Here is a 20,726-nt window from a genome sequence, read left to right on the forward strand (position 1 = left end):
ACACACACACACACACACACACACACACACACACACACACATATATATATATATATGTGTGTGTGTGTGTGTGTGTGTGTGTATACGGAGGAATGCAGAGACAATGTGTCATGTTGAGATACTGAAAGTCATGGAGAGAAGCTCACTGGCATTGCATGCTGTGGGTCATAAAGGAAAGGCCAGAGAGTCTGTACATGAAATACAGCTCGAGTAATTTTTCAGAAATGCAAAAACAGGAAGTAAGATCATTTGTCTCAAGGTATAAAGGGTTTTTTTCAGAAATGCTTAGGAGAAGTAAACTGAGAGAACATAGCATATAGATGACACCTGGAAAGGTTAGACTGAGATCTCACAGAACACCAGATTAAGAAAAACAGTAGAATGAGAAGTTCAAATGGTGCTCAAGTTAGGAGTGACAAAGGAGTCTGAAAATGAATAGGCCAGCCCAGTTGTACTAGTTCCTGAAGCTGATGGTGGTATCAGATTTTGTAATAACTTCAGGAATAGTGTTTCAAAGTTTCAGTGCATCCCATGCCCAAAACTGATAACCTGATAAAGAACTTAAAGGAATGTCAGATAAGTGACCACCCATTCTTGATGAAGGGATACTGGAAGATACCACTTACCCCATTGTCAAATAAAATAACAACTTTTGTAAACCCTGATGGTCTCAACTTTTGTAAACCCTGATGGTCTGTTTCAGTAATCAGTGTTACTATTCGGAGTACATGTATCCCCAATGACCTTCCAGGGGCCAGTAGATACTGACATAGTCCCCCAGCCCCCTTTCAGAGGCCAGTGGATAAAATACTGAAGACGTGCTCCCAATATACTGTGATGTAGTTTGGTGGCATGATCATTCATTCAGAGGATGGAAGTCTCACTGTGTTGGAATCCATAAAATGGGCAGGCTTGATTTTAAATGAGAAGAAAAGGACCCTGGGTTTGTTAGAAGCCAAATTATAGGAAAATGAGTGGTAAGACCACAGGTAGAAAAAGTACAGGCCATAAAAACTGCTTGTTCACGTAGCTGAAAAACAAGTGAAAGCTTTGGTTGGATGAGCTGTGTACTATAGAAAGTTTGTACCTAATTTTAAACCTGTTGCTTTTCATATTTTCAGGTGTCACAAGATGAAAATCCACCATCAAAGTGCAGTGGTCTCTTGAAATAGAGTACTTACTGCCTAAAAATAATCATCCATTTTGAGGTTATGGTAGAGAATATTTTGACTTCACTAAGAAGTTTATCCTTTATACTGATGCATCAGAGGTAAATAGTACTATTCCAAGATGTTTCAAGGTGAGGAGTACCTTGTTTACTGTGTCAGGAGAAGGTTGCAGAGTGTGTTGAGGAGATACACAGGCCTTGAAAGAGACCACCTGGAAAGTGGGCCTTTTATTCCTTGAAGTACTGTTTGTCAGGTAGGTGTTTCAGTTTGGTAACAGTTCATGTCCCACTGCAATGGATAATTAGGCCAACTGATGCCAATATGATATTGTGCCGATGAGTACTATCCTTCCAGCTCTTTCAACACACAATGATCCACAGGCCTGATCTAACCAATCAAAATGCTGATTGCTTGTCAAGGGCCTACAGCCCATCATTATGAGTTAAAATACTTAGTTTTCTGCTGGGAGGGTCTGAAAAACGTGTAGTGCATCTTTAAAGTATGTATTACAGTGTGTAGAGTAAGGACATTTTCATGAACATGTAGCTAGGCAACACTTTGAGTTAGTTAATTTATTAACAAGGCACTGATTGCCAATCAAGGATGAATAAACTGAAGTAGCTTGGAGGGCTGGGATCAAGAGATCAGTTCCTTATCTGAGGTGCAACAGAGGAAGACTCTGGAACTACAGAGACATCAGATCAGTCAAAACAAGACATCTGCTGAAGTGACTGGAATGCAGAGGTGAAATTAAGGACTGGTTGAGGCCTACAGCCATGGACCATTAAATATAGCCTGCTGGCTGGAAGACTGTGAGGCAATAAAGATTTACTCTGAAAAATTGCTGTATATAATTCTTAGAAGTCAATGTATGCTTTTTTTCTTTCTTTTTGGATTCAGTTGGAGTAATAAACTTATCGACTTCTGTTTATATATCTATGTGTATAGCTATGCATCTATTTATATCTATATGTATATCTATAACTGTATCTATATTTCTATTTATCTGTATTTTATTTATCTATGTCTATATCTATCTAATCTATATCTATCTACCTTTGTGAGATACAGACATTTTAGCGAAATTACATTTTATCAAAGTAAGGAAAAAAACAGTGCAGATGATCGAACTATAATGATTTTTCCAGAGCAAGATTACTGTACAGCAGTGAATGGAAAATGTGCCCTTTCCCTTCTGTAGTGTGATGTCGGAAATGATATACAGACGTATGCATATAAATATACATACACACACACACACACACACACACACACACACACACACACATATATATATATATATATATATATATATATATATATATATATATATAGACGGAGCCCTATCAGATTATCGAACGTCCAAAAATTTGAAATTCATATGGTCGAGACCATATTATCGAATTTTCGGAAGTTTGAACGATTTGAATGGAGATCACTGTACAGCAAGGAATGAGAAATTTGCTGTTTTCCTTACTGTAGTGCGATCTCGGAGTTGGTATATTTAATTAGCAGGGGGTGTAGGGCACAGGGGGGGGCTTGTCCCCCTGCATAACTAAAAAAATGTTTTTTTTTTATTTTTTTTTTTTTAGAATTTCTGAAAATTCGATCATATGGTCCCGGGCATATTCATTTTCAATTTTTGGGCATTCAATAATCTGATAGAGATCCATATATCCATGTATACATATATACATATACATAAGTATATAGGTTTACAATCAAAATTCCGAATACCATTATGCAAACTCTGATTACCGTAAGGAAGTTTTCAAAGTTATCATAATGCTGATTCGAAATATGTTGAACCCGCAACAGCGAATGCTAGTGTGCTTTCACTGTTGTAAGACTGACATTCTGATTGGAGATCACACTACAGTGGGGATTGGGAAGTTTGCCCTTTTCCTTGGTAATTAGAAGGGGTGGGGGGCTGCAGCCCCCACATGGGAGGGCTTGCCCCCTTGCAAAACGTGTAGACAGTCACTGGAAGTCAAGGTACGTTGCGGAAATGTGGACAATGTCGATATCGAATTATTGGCATTTTGAATGTGTCATAAATGTGACCGATCAATGTCATTTTATGACATTTTATTTTGTGTGAGTAATCACTTGAGGGAATGTTGTCGAAATTTTGATGGTAAACCAAATATATATGAGTGCTAGTCACCCAGTCGAATGAGTATAAGGTTGACAGCTGCCTAGTTGACTGAATATGGTCAACTGGGCAGCTGATTGACAAGTGTGCAAGATCGCAGAAATCCAGGGGTTGGGAAATTTGCACTTACTCCATGTTTGTGCGATCTTGGATTTGGCATATATAATTAGCAGGGGGTGTAGGGGATGCAGCAAAAAACAGTTTTTTTATTTTGTTTTTAAAAATTAAGAGGTTGCATGTTCAGAGGTTGTTTCTTGGCACATGCATATTAATGTGCCAACTTCCATGTTTTCAACCATATGCTGTCAATATTCTTGCAGTCAACTTTGGGTGTTTTCATTTATTTAGCTGGGGGGGGGGCTTTTTATGTAGTTTTTGATATTTTCAGGATTACACATTTGCTGCTAGAGACATTCACTCTTTTGCATCCTAACTGCCAGGTTTAATAATCCATTCTAAAACTCCTGAAGTGCTGTTACCTGCAAAAGTAGTATAGAGGGATAAAGCCCTGGCTGTGACCCAGGTGATGTGACTTCAGACTGAAGCTCAACTGTTCACTGGCACAGGCAGGGAACACACATGTGGGGTACATGCACATGGTTTAATTTCCATGTTGGAGAACAGGGAAACAGCTGTGCTGTACTGCCTGAAAGTAGTTGGGGCTGCCCTGTTGATGTCAGCCCCATGCAGAACTGAGAGATCATGTGGTACTGACACCCACTGCATGGCCTATCTGTAGGATGTTACTGGGTGACTGCAGGGAACAGGGAGCAAAAATCTGAAAATCACTCTCACTGCAGCAGCGTGACACTGTGTCAGGATGCCTGTATCTCCTCACTCCAGTGACTTTCATTCCTTAGTTGCATGACATCTGTCCAAATTATTTATATATTGATATCTGTTTACTGGGAAAGTTTTTTGTTTGTGTCTTTCGGCTTTTCCCGGTTAGGGATCACCACAGCGGAACTTCGGTCCGCTAATGATTGGCAGTAGATTTTTACGTGCTGGTTTGCCGGGCCTAATGCACAACCTTCAATGAAGGAACACCCATTCACGCATGCCGCCACACAGAAGACGCTCTAACTGAGAATCGAACAGGCAACGTCTAACTGTGAGGCGACAACGCTACCGCAGCACCAGTATGACTGGATAATTTTATCTGTTTTCATTAGAGCCCCAGGGAGAAAAGCTCCACAGCTAAAAAAACAGAAAGTACATATGCACAGGTGAAAACTGACATCATAGTACAATATACTGTAAATACATAGATTAATACAAGTATTAATACACACATAATTTGTAGAATAATTCACATATACTATCATTAAAACAAAATAAATACATTGTACTGAAACTTGTTGACATGTTGTAAGTGTAGAGTTTATTACTCACAAAGCAAATATCAGAGTGGAAATTCAAACAGTGGATAAATAGGAGAGGAAGATATGGAAAAGTGAGAAAAGGAAAATAAAATGTCATAAGTGCATGGTGTTTGCATTTTACATTATGGGACTCAAAGCACTAATCCAGATTGTAAAACCAATTACCTTTTGGATGGGACTCATCCATCTCCTATGCTATATTACACCGGCATAGAATTCTTAAGCAATATCAAATTAAGTTATATCTAAACTGATTAAATCTAAAACTATCATTTGTAAACATATAACTGCTTTGATTACAACTTTTGATAAACTATTTGACTGGTATGTCTGATCACTGAATATCTTCATGATTTTGCTAACTGGTCTCTCTTTGCCGGGCATGGCTTGAACAGGAATTGTCTGTCCAGTAGTTTCTTAGCTTTTTATATATATTTTTTTTCATGATCATTGCTGCATTTTTCACTGTCTGTCTTCCTCCATTCTTTGGTAATCCTGTATCTCTCCTAATGTATTCAAGTTTGTTTAGAATTTTATGAAAATCTGTTTTAAGTATGATTATTTCAGATTGGGAACTGGCATACAACTTAACCTGCTGATGTAGATTGCATTGCCTAAAGAGGGAGATACAGCATATTGATCATCTTTGTTGTTCAGTAGTTCTGTATTAAGTTTTTATTTTAATACTTTGGGTGGTGCACAGGTGCAGCAGTTAATGTTGTCATCTCACAGCAAGAGGTTCTCTGGTTCGATTCTCAGCTGGGGTGCCCTCTATGCGGAGTTTGCATGTTCTCCCTGTGTTTGCGTGGTGGTACTCCGGTTTCCTCCCACAATCCATAGACATGTGTCTGGAGCATTTCTCCTTGGGTCTCCACTGAAAATAGGCTATGTCCTAGTCAGATTTTCCCAGTCAACAAAATGTAAATGTATTTTATTTTTATTAATTTTATTTTACATTTGTTGACCGGGATAGTCCGACTGGAATCATGTCCATTTTCAGTGGAGGCCTGGGGAGAAAAGCTCCAAAAACAAACAATTACATTAAAACAATGAAGACATTTACAGATTTGATATGTACAAAGAATGAAAAAGCAAGTCCTTAGGTTAGAGTTTCCCCCTGGTTACAGTCAGAGGAAAATTTTACAGTTTAAGATAAGAGTTAGCCAGGCTTGTTACAGTGGCAAAGCCAGTTTAGAGCCAGATGTAGTTTAAGTCTGGTTTTAAATTGGGTTAGGGAGGAGAGCAAAGTAATATCAGCTGGGAGTAGATTCCAAACTCTACCAACAGAGTTTGCAAAGAGGGTGTCACCGGCTACATTGTTAGTTTTGATAGTTTGAATTAGTTGTTTATTTGAGGAGCGAAGCAGTCTGGGATTGTTATAGGAGGTGATAATATTCTTAAGAGCTGGTGTATTAGCTGGGTTAAGGAAGAGTTTCTTGGCCACAATTAGAAGATTAAATTGGATAAGACTGGGACGTTCTAGCCACTCAAGTTGTTTAAGGTTGATGCAGTGGTGTGTTCTAAAAGGCAGACCAGTGGCAAACCTGGCAATGTGATTGTAACTTGTAGACAGTCTGTTAAGTACAGACTTGTTTAGATTAGAGAGAAGGGTGACGCATATAGAAGTGTTGAGAGTAGGTGAGAGCAGGCTTTAATGATCTTAGCTGGGACGGGTTAAGAAGGCTTTAATTCTGTATAGTGACCCAAGTTTTTTATTGACGGTCTTGATTAGTTGGTTTACGTGTGGGTCAAAGTTTAGGTGTAATCCACGGTGATGGTGCTGCGGTAGCGTTGTCGCCTCACAGTAACACACTGTCCGGTTCGATTCTCTACTAGAGCGTCTTCTGCATGGAGACATGCGTGAATGGGTGTACCTTCGTTGAAGGTTGTACGGCAAGGCTGGCAACTCGGCACGTAAAAATCAACTGCCAATCATTAGTGGACCGGAGTTCCGCTGTGGCGACCCCTAACTGGGAAAAGCCGAAAGACACAACAACAACAACATCAATAATGATGCCTAGTAGTTTTGTAGAAGGGTCAGGGGAGATTATTGTCCCATCTTTTGCATTTATGGTGAAGGTAAAAGCAGTGGACCTTTGTGTGGGTGAGAATAGCAGCATTTTAGTTTTTTTGGGGATTTAGTAACAATCGACGTTCAGAGAGCCAGTTTTCTATAGTATTAAAGGTGGACTGGGTAGCAGATCTCAAGTCTGCAGGAGTTGTAGCTGAACAAGTCAGGGTGGAGTCATCAGTATACTGGATACAGCTAATATTAGGAATGACCGTATTTAGGTCATTAATAAAGATGGAAAACAGTAGGGGCCCTAATATGCAGCCTTGTGGGACACCAAGGGTGTTAGGTAATAGTTTAGAGAGCTTATTCTGCTAGAGAACAGCCTGCTGCCTCCCACTGAGGTACAATTTAAACCATTGAAGGGTTTTAGAATCTAGGCAGAAAGTCTGCAGGGTGTGAATCAATAGATGATAATCCACCATATCAAATGCCTTAGAAAGATCCAAGAAGAGGGCTGAGAATATTTGATTATTATTACAGTTATTATTAATCGTATTGGTAAAAGCTAGCAGGATGGAGTTTGTGCTATGGTGTGGACGGAAACCATGTTGGGTATCAGCCAAGAGGTGATTCTGGATTAGGTGGTGCATGAGTTGTGTGGGTATACATTTTTTCATGATCTTTGCAAGTGGAGAAAGTATAGCTATCAGTCTGTAGTTGGAGAATTCAGTGGAGGAACCTCCTTTATATAGTGGGATAACATAGGATGTTTTCCAAATGGTGGGAATTTTAGCCTCGGCTATAGTACAATTAATTATTGAAACTGGATAAGCAATAGCATCAGCTGATTTTTGAAGGTATTTGGCAGGGAGTTGGTCAGCTGAGAGAGTGGTGGGTTTTAATTTTTTGATTAAGGTGCGCATAAATGATGTGGACACTGGTTGGAACCTGAAAGAGAGAAAGTTTATATGGGTGTTACTATCAGGGCCAGGAGAGCTAGAAGGTATTTCGCTAGCCAGGGCTTGAATTGTCTCGGTAAAGAAATAATTAAAACTGTCCAAGACATCTTCTGGGAATTTATCAGTGGTAGCAGCAGGGATAGGGGTGGAAGTTTTACCAGGATGAAGCAGATTATTCGGACCTGCCCAGAACTTCTGAGGGTTGTTCTGGTTGACTGTCTGAAAATTACAGTAGTATTGTTTTTTGTCTTGTAAGATAATTTTTTTTGTTTCATTCCTCGCTCTGCGGTATTTAACTTGATCATGGTGGTCTTTAGTAGAGCGCCATAGAGCCCACAATTTGTTTCTGTTGGTAATTTTTAGTTGAGACATGTTAGAAAGCCATGGTGCAGTTTTTGCTTTAGTTCACTTTAACCGGGCAGGTGCATGCCAGTTAAGGATTTCAAGAAATTTATTGTTGAACTATACAACTGCCTCCTCCAAAGGGAGGTGAGATAACATAGACCAATTACAGGAGTTAAGTTCCTGCTGGAATTTGGTAGGGTCAAAGTCATTTTTGTTTCTGACTTTTCTGAGCAAGGGTATTTGTGGATTATTGACTTTCTGCTTAACTATATAAGCGAGAAGATGGTCACATAGGTCAACAGGGAGGATACAAGCATTGTACAGTTGGGGGGCTACTATTTACAAGTATCCAGTTGAGTATGCTTTCCTTTTGGTTGGGTTTACCTAGCCTGGTAAGGGTAGTTATAGTTTGCAAAAATGCATGCAGGTTAATGTGGTAGTAGGGGACTCTAAGGAACAGGTGCCCCAGTCTATATTAAAATCACCAAACAGTAGGGTTTCTTGGGGGAAGTGACATGATAGCCAGTGTAGGGTGTCTTCAAGTGTGGCTATATTATTACCCAGGGGAATGTACATACAGATGATGTTTATGTATTTACTTTGCAGTCTGGCAGCAAGAATTTCTGAATTACTAATCTGCGGTGGTTGATTAACAGCTATAGTTACATTCAACTCAGATTTGTAGAGTATTGCTACCCCACCCACTTCCTGGAAACACGATCCAGCCTGTGTATGTTATACCCAGGTGGTAATACTTCATTGTCTGTAGTGTTGGGTTTTAACCATGTCTCAGGTAAACAGAGAATCTCAGGGGAGTGGACAGCCAGGAGTGCATGCAGTTCATGTGTTTTGTTATTAATACTCCTAATATTGAGACGACAGGCCAGGAGAGAGTTAGCTAGTCTACTATTTATAGTTTTATGGCTTAGGTTTCAGGTAGTAGGGGTGTATGTATTAGAAGTGGATTGGCCTGGGTTGGGGTGAATGTCACCAGTGAGTATAAGGCTAGGACTATACTTAGTGATTAGCTTCAGGAATTTGTTTAAAAGTCAATAGTATTGCTTAGAACTAGAGCTAAGGTGCCAGGAATTGTTATGCTGAAAAACAGAATAAATTGTGGTGTTGAACACAATGTTATTAGCATAGCTGAGAGAGGGATGTTTTTCAGTTGGGGTTATAGTTTGACCTTTTGGGTACTGATAACCAGTAGGTGATTGGTTTTCATACAAGGTAAGTGCATACGTGACTAGCAGAATGGGTACTAAGGAATAATATAACATAGTGAGAGAAGGAGCATAGTTGTAAGGATGCAAGATTTGTTAGACAGAATACCAGAAGATCAGAATGGTAAGTGTATAGGTAGTAGTGTGAGGTGGTGAGTATATGATTAGGTGGGAGCTGATAGGATGATTAAAACAGAGTGGGTAGAGTATAGTAATGAAAGCTGATAGGATGTTGAAATAAGGGGTGTGGTAACATACGTATAAATGTAGAGGTATTGGGGTGGGTGGGAATTGGGGGCAGGGAAAGTAGCGTAGCGGGGCTAACACCAACTCCAAAAATAATCTTAGGTATCTTCTTTGGTCTTGGTAAGTAAGGATAAGTAGTGTAGTCATAACCTAATGGTCTTTTTTGTGTATTTTATGTTATTCTTTAAACAGAGTATATAGCTGTATTTTTAACCTTGTTTACACTAAAGTTAGACTATGCCTTAAACGTTTGCAGGGTGATTATTAGCTACAGGTAGTGGGTTCAGAATATAATGTTCAGGATTATGTGTGGGAGAGCAGGGTAAAACTTCAATATTCTGGCTTAATTGTAGTTAAATAACTAAATGTTATAGAGTGCAAGGGGCAGCTAGAGTAAATTATAAGCAGGGGTATCAGATTGTTATGGGGGCAGACTAAGGTGTCTTTAGACCCAGGTCAGCAGAATACAATATATGGTTTACAATGGAGTTTTAAGGTATCAACCTTAGCAATTATAAGATGGACTCCAGGATAATTGTGGGTACTGTTTTCAGACTAGTTTCCTTCAGGCAGAAGATTCTGTTAGCTAGGTATTTCAGAGGTCTACCTAAAAATAAAACAGATCTGGCTACTACATCCAGCCACCAAACAAGCAGGCAGGTTAACATGCACCACAACCAGAGAAAATATGGTAAAAAGTAACTCTGTATAGCTACAGGCAAAATATATGCTCCGTTTTCACAGTACAAGTCTAAAACAAAGTAAAACAAAACTAGACCTTGATTTCACCCTATTCAGTACTTTTTTAACAGGTACATATGCAGAGTTTCATTCAAGCTGTGTGTTAAATCATGCTGCCGAGGCAGCAGTACAGTCAAAACATGAAGCACTCCAATGCTGCAGTCTGTAAATGTACATTCATTGCTTACACTAAGCTGTAATGTTAGACAAGTTACTAAGACAACAGTGGCAGCTAAATTATCATTCTAAATGAACAGCAAAATGCGGAACAGTCACAAATGAATTTGCCAAACATGCTGAATATTACTGTATCTGGAAAGCACATGGAACGCTAACGTAATAGCTGCAATCCCTCAGTAAATCAACTAGAATTACCTGGACTACATCAGTTAATGTCCAATCATGTTCTAAATAATGTACGTCCACACTAGCTGCTATATTAAGCTAATTTTGACGTAACACAGAGACAAAAACTGTTGAAAAGCATTTTATTATGAAAATAACATACCAGTTAGTTAATGCAAGGCTGCCGACTGGGTCATGAAGCACCGGGCATTTGTAAATGGTTTCTGCAGTTGTAATTGAAACCACTCATACACAGTGAATTAGAGAGGAGTTAAGGGGCTAACACCAACTCCAAAAATAATCTTAGGTATCTTCTTTGGTCTTGGTAAGTAATGATAAGTAGTGTAGTCATAACCTAATGGTCTTTTTTGTGTATTTTATGTTATTTTTTTAAACAGAGTATATAGCTGTATTTTTAACCTTGTTTACACTAAAGTTAGACTATGCCTTAAACTCTTGCAGGGTGATTATTAGCTACAGGTAGTGGGTTCAGAATATAATGTTCAGGATTATGTGTGAGAGAGCAGGGTAAAACATCAATATTCAGGGCTTAATTGTAGTTAAATAACTAAATGTTATAGAGTGCAGGGGGCAGCTAGAGTAAATTATAAGCAGGGGTACCAGATTGTTATGGGGGCAGACTAAGGTGTCTTTAGACCCAGGTCAGCAGAATACAATATATGGTTTACAATGGAGTTTTAAAGTATTAACCTTAGCAATTATAAGGTGGACTCCAGGATGATTGTGGGTGCTGTTTTCAGAATAGTTTCCTTCAGGCAGAAGATTCGGTTTGCTAGGTATTTCAGGGGTCTACCAAACATTGGAAGCATGAAGAACAAACGCACCACCTAGATACATATGGATTAACTAACACCCCAGATAACAGCAGGCATACTGGTATCCTGGATAAAAGTAGAAATCCATAAACTAAACCATCATTTTCTTGGACCCAGCTGAATCTCCAACAAATGACCACACACTAAGCTATGGGGTAGAACCTTAATTTTAACAGTAACACTATGGGCACCCTCCTAAGTCAAAGAACATGCAAGAATAAATAAAAATAAATTGTAACGTAAGACTTAAAAGAATTGACAAACCCTCTGAGATGAACTGGTAAAGGAAAGGATGTACTGTCTGCATAACTGAATGTTTTTTGTAAATAATGTTAATATATTTGCAGTGCTTCATTTTACTCAGAATGATATACTTTTGTTATTATATATGTTATTGTTTTTCTCCTTAGATATTGATGAGTGCTCATTAGGAACTCACAACTGTACATCTTCAGAGACCTGCTTCAATATTCAAGGAAATTACAAATGCCTACTATATGATTGTCCTGCAAATTACAAAAAAGTATCTGACATGTAAGTTTAAACTAATTCTCATATAGCAGAAGTTCTGACTTCACCATTACAATATATATGTTGCTGCATACTCGATAGACATAGTTTGAGATATCTGTTTTTGTATGACCCCACTTTTAAGCACATCATACGTGTAGTATTTAACTACTAATGGAAAATGTTAGAATTTAAAACTAATGGTCTGTACTTTAAAAGTATAATGACTTTGCCATGTTGTTGTTTGAGCCATGCTCTGCAATATGTTTTTTTCTTTTATTTTCTTTTGTATATAATGCATTTAAAAATAAGTAATATAATTAGCCAATCCTGAGGTAGAGAAGGAGGCTAAAAGTGGTTAAAACCATTACGCGCATTTAATGGAACAACATTACTGTGATTTCTTGTCAAATTCACCTGCCATCCCATCAGAAGAAATGGATCAGGTTTGACTGACAGTTCCTTATGTCTATGAATCCATGTTGGTTATGGTCCTGGAGATTGCTGCCCGCTTGAGATACTACCAGCCTTCAGCCCAAAGTTTTCTTCATGATGTTTCCTCCTAGTCATTACACTGATGGTCTGTAGTGTTCTACGTGTTTGTATAAGGGTACCACAATTACTATTTCATAGTCCTGTGCCACTTCTAAATTAGAGATTTGTCTAGTGAAGATCTCCACCTTGGGGATGTAAAAAATACAGGCCTGATTTGTGATGATTCTTGGAGGCTGCTTATCTGGTGCTTTACCCTCACTAATAACAGCCACCCTCTAAATCTCCTCCCTCTCTTGTCCTGGTTCTGTCCAATGTTCTTCCCTTTGTGTAGTGCCTCTCTTCCAGCATGGCATGATCTCCTTGCTTTCCTTTGCAAAAGCTGAAGTAAAATATTTATTTGGTACATCTGTTGTTCTCACTCTTCTTGGCCAGTTCTGTCACTCCATTCTGTCTACTATGTACCTAAAAAGTCATTGCCTCCATTCTTAGTTTCTGTTCTCGTTATCTTTTGCTGCCTTTACAGTCTTTATTGTGTTTTTTCAAGCCTCCTTGTTCCATGCCTCCTCCACCTCCACTGGTCTTCCTTTCAACCTTTTGTAGGCCTTGCCTTTTGTCCAATTGCTAGCCTCATATTATTATGTACCCATTCTTGCCTTCTTCTCAATTTGCTTTTTTGTCTTTTCCTCACACCTTTGTATGTAGCCCAATTCTAGTGAGGTTGATGTCCTCAAATCAAAATTGACTCATGGAGTCTCACTCATTAGCCACATAGAGTTCTCATGGCATATTACAGAAGTAGACGTCCAGACCTTTCTTCCACACAGGTGCTGCTGCTGCCCAGTTGTGCCACAACCAGGTTTCAAACCTAGGTCTACCAGCTAACAATCCTATGCCATTGGTCTGGGTCAGCTCAGTTCTACTGTTGGCTAAATAAGAGAGAACTTGTACAGGAGGACAAGAGATCAGAAAACTCACTCAAACAAGCAGGAAATGTGAACGATAGTGGAAATACTTATGAAATGGGAAGGATAGAACCTCAGCACTATCATATTCTTACAGACAATGTTGGACAAGTTTCTTGACTACCTTTGTTCCTGACTCTCTATTCTTGTCTTGTCTCAAAATGTTGAACTTCGTTCTCTACCATTGTTCTTTTCTTATGCAGCGTTAAAAGCTTCAAATCTCATCATTTATGTGCAGTAAATATCTAAAAAATACTCAGAAGCAGGGTTGAAAATCTTACACCTTGATTATCCTGTATAAACCAGATATACCACATAATTAAATAGTGATGATCCGTTATTACTCAATATAAATGGCATTATTTTTCCTTTCACAGATTAAATCACAGTTCCTCTAAAATAGGTTGTTGAACTCTGTATGCAAAATCGCCCTAAGTGTTTACAGCAACCTTTATATTACATATTTTTTATTAGTCCCTGCTTCTTCTCTTACTTTACTTAACCACCTTTTGGAAAACCTTTCCTCCTGGTCTTCTAAATTAATTCATCTTTCTATTAAATTTTATTTTTAACTGTTTAAGACCTAGTCATAATAAAACTATACCTAATCACACCACCCATCCTGTCCTAAAGCCATAGTTATAGACATACTTGTTATAAACTGTACCGATAGATGTATTGCATGCAAAGCTTACCTGCTCTCATATCAACCACTGCCAGTTCACAGCATTATCGTCATTCAGGAAACCTGGAACTCCACCATCACTTATCAGCTGCCACAGTTTCCCTTCCCCAAAAGAATCTCAGCTATGTGAATTACTCCTCTTAGCTATGTGGAACCTTCTTTTTAACAGTAAGGAACCAAGTGTAACACTTCTGTATCCTGTATCATCCATTTCTCAGTAAGGAACCAAGTGTAACACTTCCTGTATCCTGTATCATCCTTTTCCCAGTAAGGAACCAAGTGTAACACTTCCTGTATCCTGTATCATCCTTTTCTCAGTAAGGAACCAAGTGTAACACTTCTGTATCCTGTATCATCCTTTTCTCAGTAAGGAACCAAGTGTAACACTTCCGGTATCCTGTATCATCCTTTTCCCTATTTAAGACTGTCTTTATCTTGTCAAAAATGATGACTGAGGGTTAAACATTAATCCTGGCTTACTACATTAAGAAACTGATAAAAGCTAATCTTATTTTTTTAATTTACTTTATCTTTTTGTTGACCAGGTTAGCCCCACTTGACTTGTGGCCTCTTGTCAGAGGAACTGAAGGCATATTTATACTATCAGGGGAAATTTGGCTGGGGCACCAGGGAACTTCCTGTACTCCTTTTGATAGTCGCTTTGGGAACATTTACATCCATCTGAGCTACCTCCAACTCAAGGCTTCCTACTAAATTGTTGGCAGTCGTAATGTCGAGTGATGGCATACTGAAAAAAAAAAAAAGAAAACTCAGGAGAAGAGTGAATTTCAAACATTGGTCTTCTCGTTTAAACTTCATTCTCACAGGTGGGGCAAGTCCCCCCCACCCAAACCTAGACATACTAACTCCAGGATTGCCATACCTTAGATAAAAGGGAATATTACAAGAAATAACCATCTTGAACTTGGTATGTAAGTCCATTTTCTGGCTATTCAGTCTCCATGTTTCAGGACTCACTCTATCAGGTCCTGATATTTCAAATGATTACCCCAAATTAAGCAAACGGCAGTTCGATTTAACATCTCAAGCTAAGGAAATTCTCGAGAGAAAATGTGCCTGTAGAAAACTACCAACAACCCTTATTTCTTGGCACAGTTTCAAAATTAGCTATGTCTCTGCCCCTTGAGTCCTATAATGCAAGTTGTTTGTTTGCTAAAACGTTCTAATTTCCAGTGCAGAACATCTGTGTTCTTTTCTTCTTGATATTAAACTTTCGAAAATATATATATATATAAAACTTGCAGATTTAACAACTTTGCTGACCACAAAATATGTTTCTGTCCTCTCCTTAAATTCACTAAACAGAAGATTCACTTTTCTTTTTGCTTTAGCTTTACATAAACTGATATAGTATGAATTTTGCCCAGTTCTTGCTTGCTGGTTGTTTACTCGTTATCCTTTATTTACTCCAAACTATGTCATCCCAATTGCCTATGACCCCATTTTATATTTATCATACCATGAAGAGAGATTTGTAATCATGTTAGAGCTTCAGAATGCTGTACATTCAGATATAGAAACCTTTCTAGTCTTATCGTTTCAGAATTACATTTCTAGATTATCTTTCTGCAAACTTACTGTTTGCATGCTTTTCTCCTTTTATTTAACCTACACCATGCTTACCTCACATCTCCTTGCCCTTTTCTGTCCTTTACAGTGTTGCCTATTTATAACTAATAAGGTATAGCCATAGATATATATTTCATGTTTATTTCATGTTTATTAATGTAAATATGTTCAGGTATGTAAAAAGTGCCCTGCCCTAGGCTTGGGCCATGGCAGAAAAAAAGTTCATGAACCGGTCTATTTACTAAGCAATTGAATAATAACTAAATACAAATCAATAAGTAAACAAACAGATCGGTAATTAAATGGTCCAACAGAGCAACTTTATTTTTATCTTCTGCTACTCTACTTGCTAATCAGAAGATATCCTGCCATTTATAACACGATGGATGTATAAATAGTGTAAATCGTCGTTACATTAGGTTATGCTCTGTAATTGGTAAAGTGATGGTGTGATTGATATGTCATTTTAATGACAGTATTGCATAGCATGAATCTGTACAAGGGACCTATACTAATTTGAACACGCTATGAAACGCAGGTTGACATAGCAGAATTCTAATGAGCCTTTCTTTGTGCCGTATCATCTATACCCAATTCTTAAAACGAGTGGGTCACATGCTACTGCTCTTTGTGCATTACATGAAGGAGATGACCTGCATGTTTATTACTAATCCAGTACTGGCAGATGCCTCATATGACACTGCTTACCCTGTGCTATATGAAGAGAATGAGCTGCATGTTTATCACTATACATTATTGCCTTACTGGGTGTTCTTATTGAGAAAGCAGTGGGTCACATGACATTGTTCACTGTGTATTACATGAAAGGAGTGAGTCGTTTGTGCATCACTAATAAAGTACTGCTCCACTAGGTGTTCTGATTGGCAGACCAGTGGATCATATGACACTGCTTACTGTGTATTGCATGAAATGGATTAACTGCTTTGGGTCTGTGTCACATAATCGAATGGCCACATTGTTGAACACATCATCTCATCGACAGTGCAGACCATCGAACTGTTCTGACTGAGATTGTGTTATGGTAGGGATCAGGAAATTTGCCCTTTTCCCCACTGTAGTGTGATGTCGGTGTTGGCATATATATATATATATATATATATATATATATATATATATATATATATATATATATATATATATTATTAGCGGGTGGGGTGAAGGGTAGCACCTCATTAGATGTTATGATAAGCAGAGCAGTCACATAATAGCATAGATGAGGCTATTACAATGCTGCTAGAGCAACATGCTATTGTATTTATCACACAAACAGCAATGTTTTCGAAAGTGACTCTTTATTTCACAACACTGCCCTGTATGATGACTGAAATTTTCTTGAAATACTGTATTTGTGTATCAAGATCATAAAGTTGATATATTAAGAGGGCTTATAGGTGGTCATCCTGTACTGAGAGCATAGAAGCTAAGTCAAGGGTAGTACAGTGCCAGTAAGGCAAATGATCTGACTCCAGTACCAACAAATGTAACAATATTTGGGAATCTAATACTTCCAGTGGCCTCTTGCATCAAGGAAAATATAACTCAGACTTGAGACGGTTGTAAGAGAACATGATACCATCATAGGAATTGTTCATTTGTTAGCAGATCACCACAGTAGTAAGGAAGGAGTACAGTGTAACTTGCATTATTCTTGGGGGGTATCTAATAGGAACAAGAAAGTCATAATTCCTGCACATGCCTTACTGTTTTGTCCATTCATTTAATGTAGTGTCCTTTATGTATGTTCTTGACAAAGCACATTGTGCAATGTGAAAAAGTACAAAGGGTCATGAAAAAAAGAATTGATGAGTTTTAGCACCCAAATTAATCTGAGAGACTTAAACTGCCCATGTTCCTGGTTTTGTGTCACCTCATGAGAAAGGACTTATGCCATACATTCCAGGCCATGAATGACCCCTTCCTATTTTAAATATTCTGTCCAGGATGAAGTAGGAAGAAGGCCACTGCAGTCTCTGTTAAAAGTAGTTGTAATCAGTACTGTTTTATTATCCAACAGATCCAGTAAAAATTAGTGAAATCTAACTCAGTGACAGGAAACTGGATAAGTCAAACTGGTCAATGAACACACCCACTGAAATTGCAAAGCAAACGTGTTTAAAAACTTTTTTTTTTCAGAGTTGCGGTCTCCTTGCACACTGCCTTTGTAGGATAATTTATGCCCTATTACCCCCCTCCCCCATTTATGTATACTAACTCTATGGTTGCATAGCTCAAATCATTGTTCACAAAGATGTTCTGAGCAATATTATAGAGTGCAGGTGGATGCCGGGTCCCTCGTCCTTCCACTGCATGGATGTCCCCAAAAGAAAAAGCAAAAAACTAAGCATGCTTCCCCTGTTACCCAAGAACAACTCGTGGATTGGAAAGCCTTCTTTCAAAGTCTATTTAATGCCTTTACGGCCCTGAGACAATCTACTAGGCTTTCTTTCCCTTCTCCCTCCTTTTCTCCAATTTCTCCACAAAAAAGGATTACAGTTAAGGTTTCATCCAGTGAAGATGACTCATCTGTGGATGAATCACTGGCATACTGTGCCTAAATGTCATCTGTTCTGGAAAGACACAGCTCAAGACTAATTTCCTTCCAACTTTAGAGAGGTACTCAGACAACTCCATCAATGTTTCTCTTTATATTTCCTAAGGGGGGGGGGGTGTCACAAGTCAATCACACACACGAATAATAACCATGCCATGTATATATCTGAGATGAAGAGAGTTGAACATCCTAGTGATAAATGTTGAATTCTAGAATCTGAAAGGCAGCTGACTGTTACCATGCTTTTGATCAGCCTTGTAAGTGGTACGTTGGTATGGCACACTGTGGCATGACCTATCAGAAGTGAATTACAATGGAGAGTGGACTACTCTTGTTGCTTGAAGGGCCTGGACAAACCATTCTGGTGTCTCTTCTCTGTGGTGATGGAAAGAAGGCATATGTGCTGTGGAAAGGGTGTACATGTGTTGGTGAGGTTTGGCTATGGAGCGGGTGTTTACAGTGCCGTGTCTAGGAGGCCTTTGTGGTTTTAGAAATTGTATTGTTTAGTACCTTGACATAGGATGGCTGCAGGTTTGTCTTGTAACATCTGTGTGTAGTGTTAGTATGGGTGCTGACAACCAGTTTGTGTGCAAGGTTGTCCTCTAGCTGTAATAAGTATTTGCACTTCTCACAGGTTGTGTCACTTTATTGGAGTAACAAGCGTTATCATGCAAATGACTGCATTGAAGTGCTTTTTCCAACAGAAAAATACTTGTAATTTTTTTCTTCTGTATAACTCCACTAATAACATGGATTTGCTATGTGCTTTCAATAGGCGATGTGAACGTATTTCATGCCTTACCTTAGAAGATTGTCAAAATACCCCACTGAGAATCACTTACTATCAACTGACTTTTCCAACAAATGTATTGGTACCAGCTACAATTTTCCGCATTGGGCCATCACCTGTATATGCTGGGGATAACATTTTCCTAAGTATCACCAAAGGAAATGAAGAACAATACTTCAGTACACGTCGTCTAAATTCCTACACAGGGATGGTGTACCTTCAGCGACAAGTCATGGGACCCAGAGATTTTATTTTGGATGTTGAAATGAAGTTATGGCGTCAGGGAACATTGACTACTTTCATTGCTAAAATTTATGTATTTATCACAGAACATGCTTTCTGAAGCATACTTTGAAACTCTTTGGTGCTATTTTTATATATGTATATATTTTTAAAAGCAATGAGCAGTTATTTTTACTGTGGAAGTCAAGATTACTGTATAACTACTTAATTCTATTTATCTGTACTTCTGAAGAAGGCATAGTATATCATCAAATAATTCAGAAATGTTATATACCACAAGGATACCAACAAAGAAAAAAATGACTGCACACAATGTAGCATATATTATTAACAATGCCCTTTCTCATACATACTTTCATACACAGTGTCTATAACCCCAAAAAGAATATGCAACATTGGAAACTTCGGTTGTTCTGCTTTGCTAATTGTCAGTAATTGTTGCTGCAATTTCTTCACCACACCTGGCTACTGAAGCAAACATGTCGAATGCTGGTCTGTAATTTTTTTGTATATAACTAAGCAAAGACACATATGAGTAGTTAAAGAAATAAAAGAGCTATGGCCTTTCATCTGAACTTGTCTAACATTAGCACTCATGTATGTGATGGGGAGAGGAGTGGAATAGGATCGGATGTTGTTTTTGCTATGGGAAGCAATTAATTATTCAACTGAAAACATATTTGTTGTGTTTTTTTACATGTGGCATACATACCCATAGAACAAGTATTGTTCCTAATGTTATTTTTATTATTATTGTTATTGTTATTATTAACCTGACTGATGAAATGCAGTAAAAAATATGCTGTGTGAATACCAATTAATGGAGAAATATTTCTGCTGTTCTATGTGACTGAGTTTGTAAAAACAAGTAGATAGTTGCACTAATTACTAAATATATAAGAAAAGCCGCACACTATACATAGAATAGGTGCTTCAGCTTTCTCTTTCTGTTAAAAGAGACTTGCATCCCCTGCTTTCCATCACATTTATGGTGCTGTTACTATGTTAGTTTTCAATGATAGCTCGTATATGTTGTAACGCTAACCCTAAAGGAAATGTAACAAATAAAGCACTGCATTCTTTGGGCTACAGCATTGACATTTAAATTTGGAACCAGAGGATGGGAAGAATTTGCATTGTCTTTTGTTGTCCCATATGCTTCATATATGAAACGCATGCTATATTGATTGTGTAACGCATTTTGAAAAGACACAACATGAATGTATCGTACTCTTTCGACTGCATGCCAGGTTAAAAAGTAATATCATAACTCTTGAGTCTTATGTATATAACTATTTGATTGTACTTGAAAAATGAATTACTTTTTCCAAAGACAAAGAAACAAAGTTGCACACTTATTAACTCAGGGGAAAATGTTCCCTAACTAGGCTGATTGCATTATGTCATTTCCTTTCAATATGCCCAGAATGTCAAGTGCGATTTCCTCTGGTTTCTTAAGTTAAT

General features: G+C 38.2%; 1 protein-coding gene across 3 annotated transcripts in view; it reads left to right on the forward strand.

Moving 5' to 3' along the window:
• Positions 1–20,726, forward strand: part of FBLN2 (fibulin 2) — a 910,922-nt gene that overhangs the window by 889,144 nt on the left and 1,052 nt on the right. For all 3 annotated transcript variants that reach the window (XM_044078109.1, XM_044078110.1, XM_044078111.1), the window contains 2 exons: positions 11,826–11,949; positions 19,005–20,726. The exon at positions 19,005–20,726 is cut by the window's right edge and continues 1,052 nt beyond it. In XM_044078109.1, the coding sequence (XP_043934044.1) occupies positions 11,826–11,949; positions 19,005–19,362 (482 nt within the window). In that variant the 3' untranslated portion in view covers positions 19,363–20,726. The remainder of the gene's footprint in view (positions 1–11,825; positions 11,950–19,004) is intronic.

The sequence above is a fragment of the Protopterus annectens genome, chromosome 7.part0 (assembly GCF_019279795.1).
Source record: "Protopterus annectens isolate FY-2018-M chromosome 7.part0, PAN1.0, whole genome shotgun sequence".
NCBI classification, from domain to species: Eukaryota; Metazoa; Chordata; order Ceratodontiformes; family Protopteridae; genus Protopterus; species Protopterus annectens.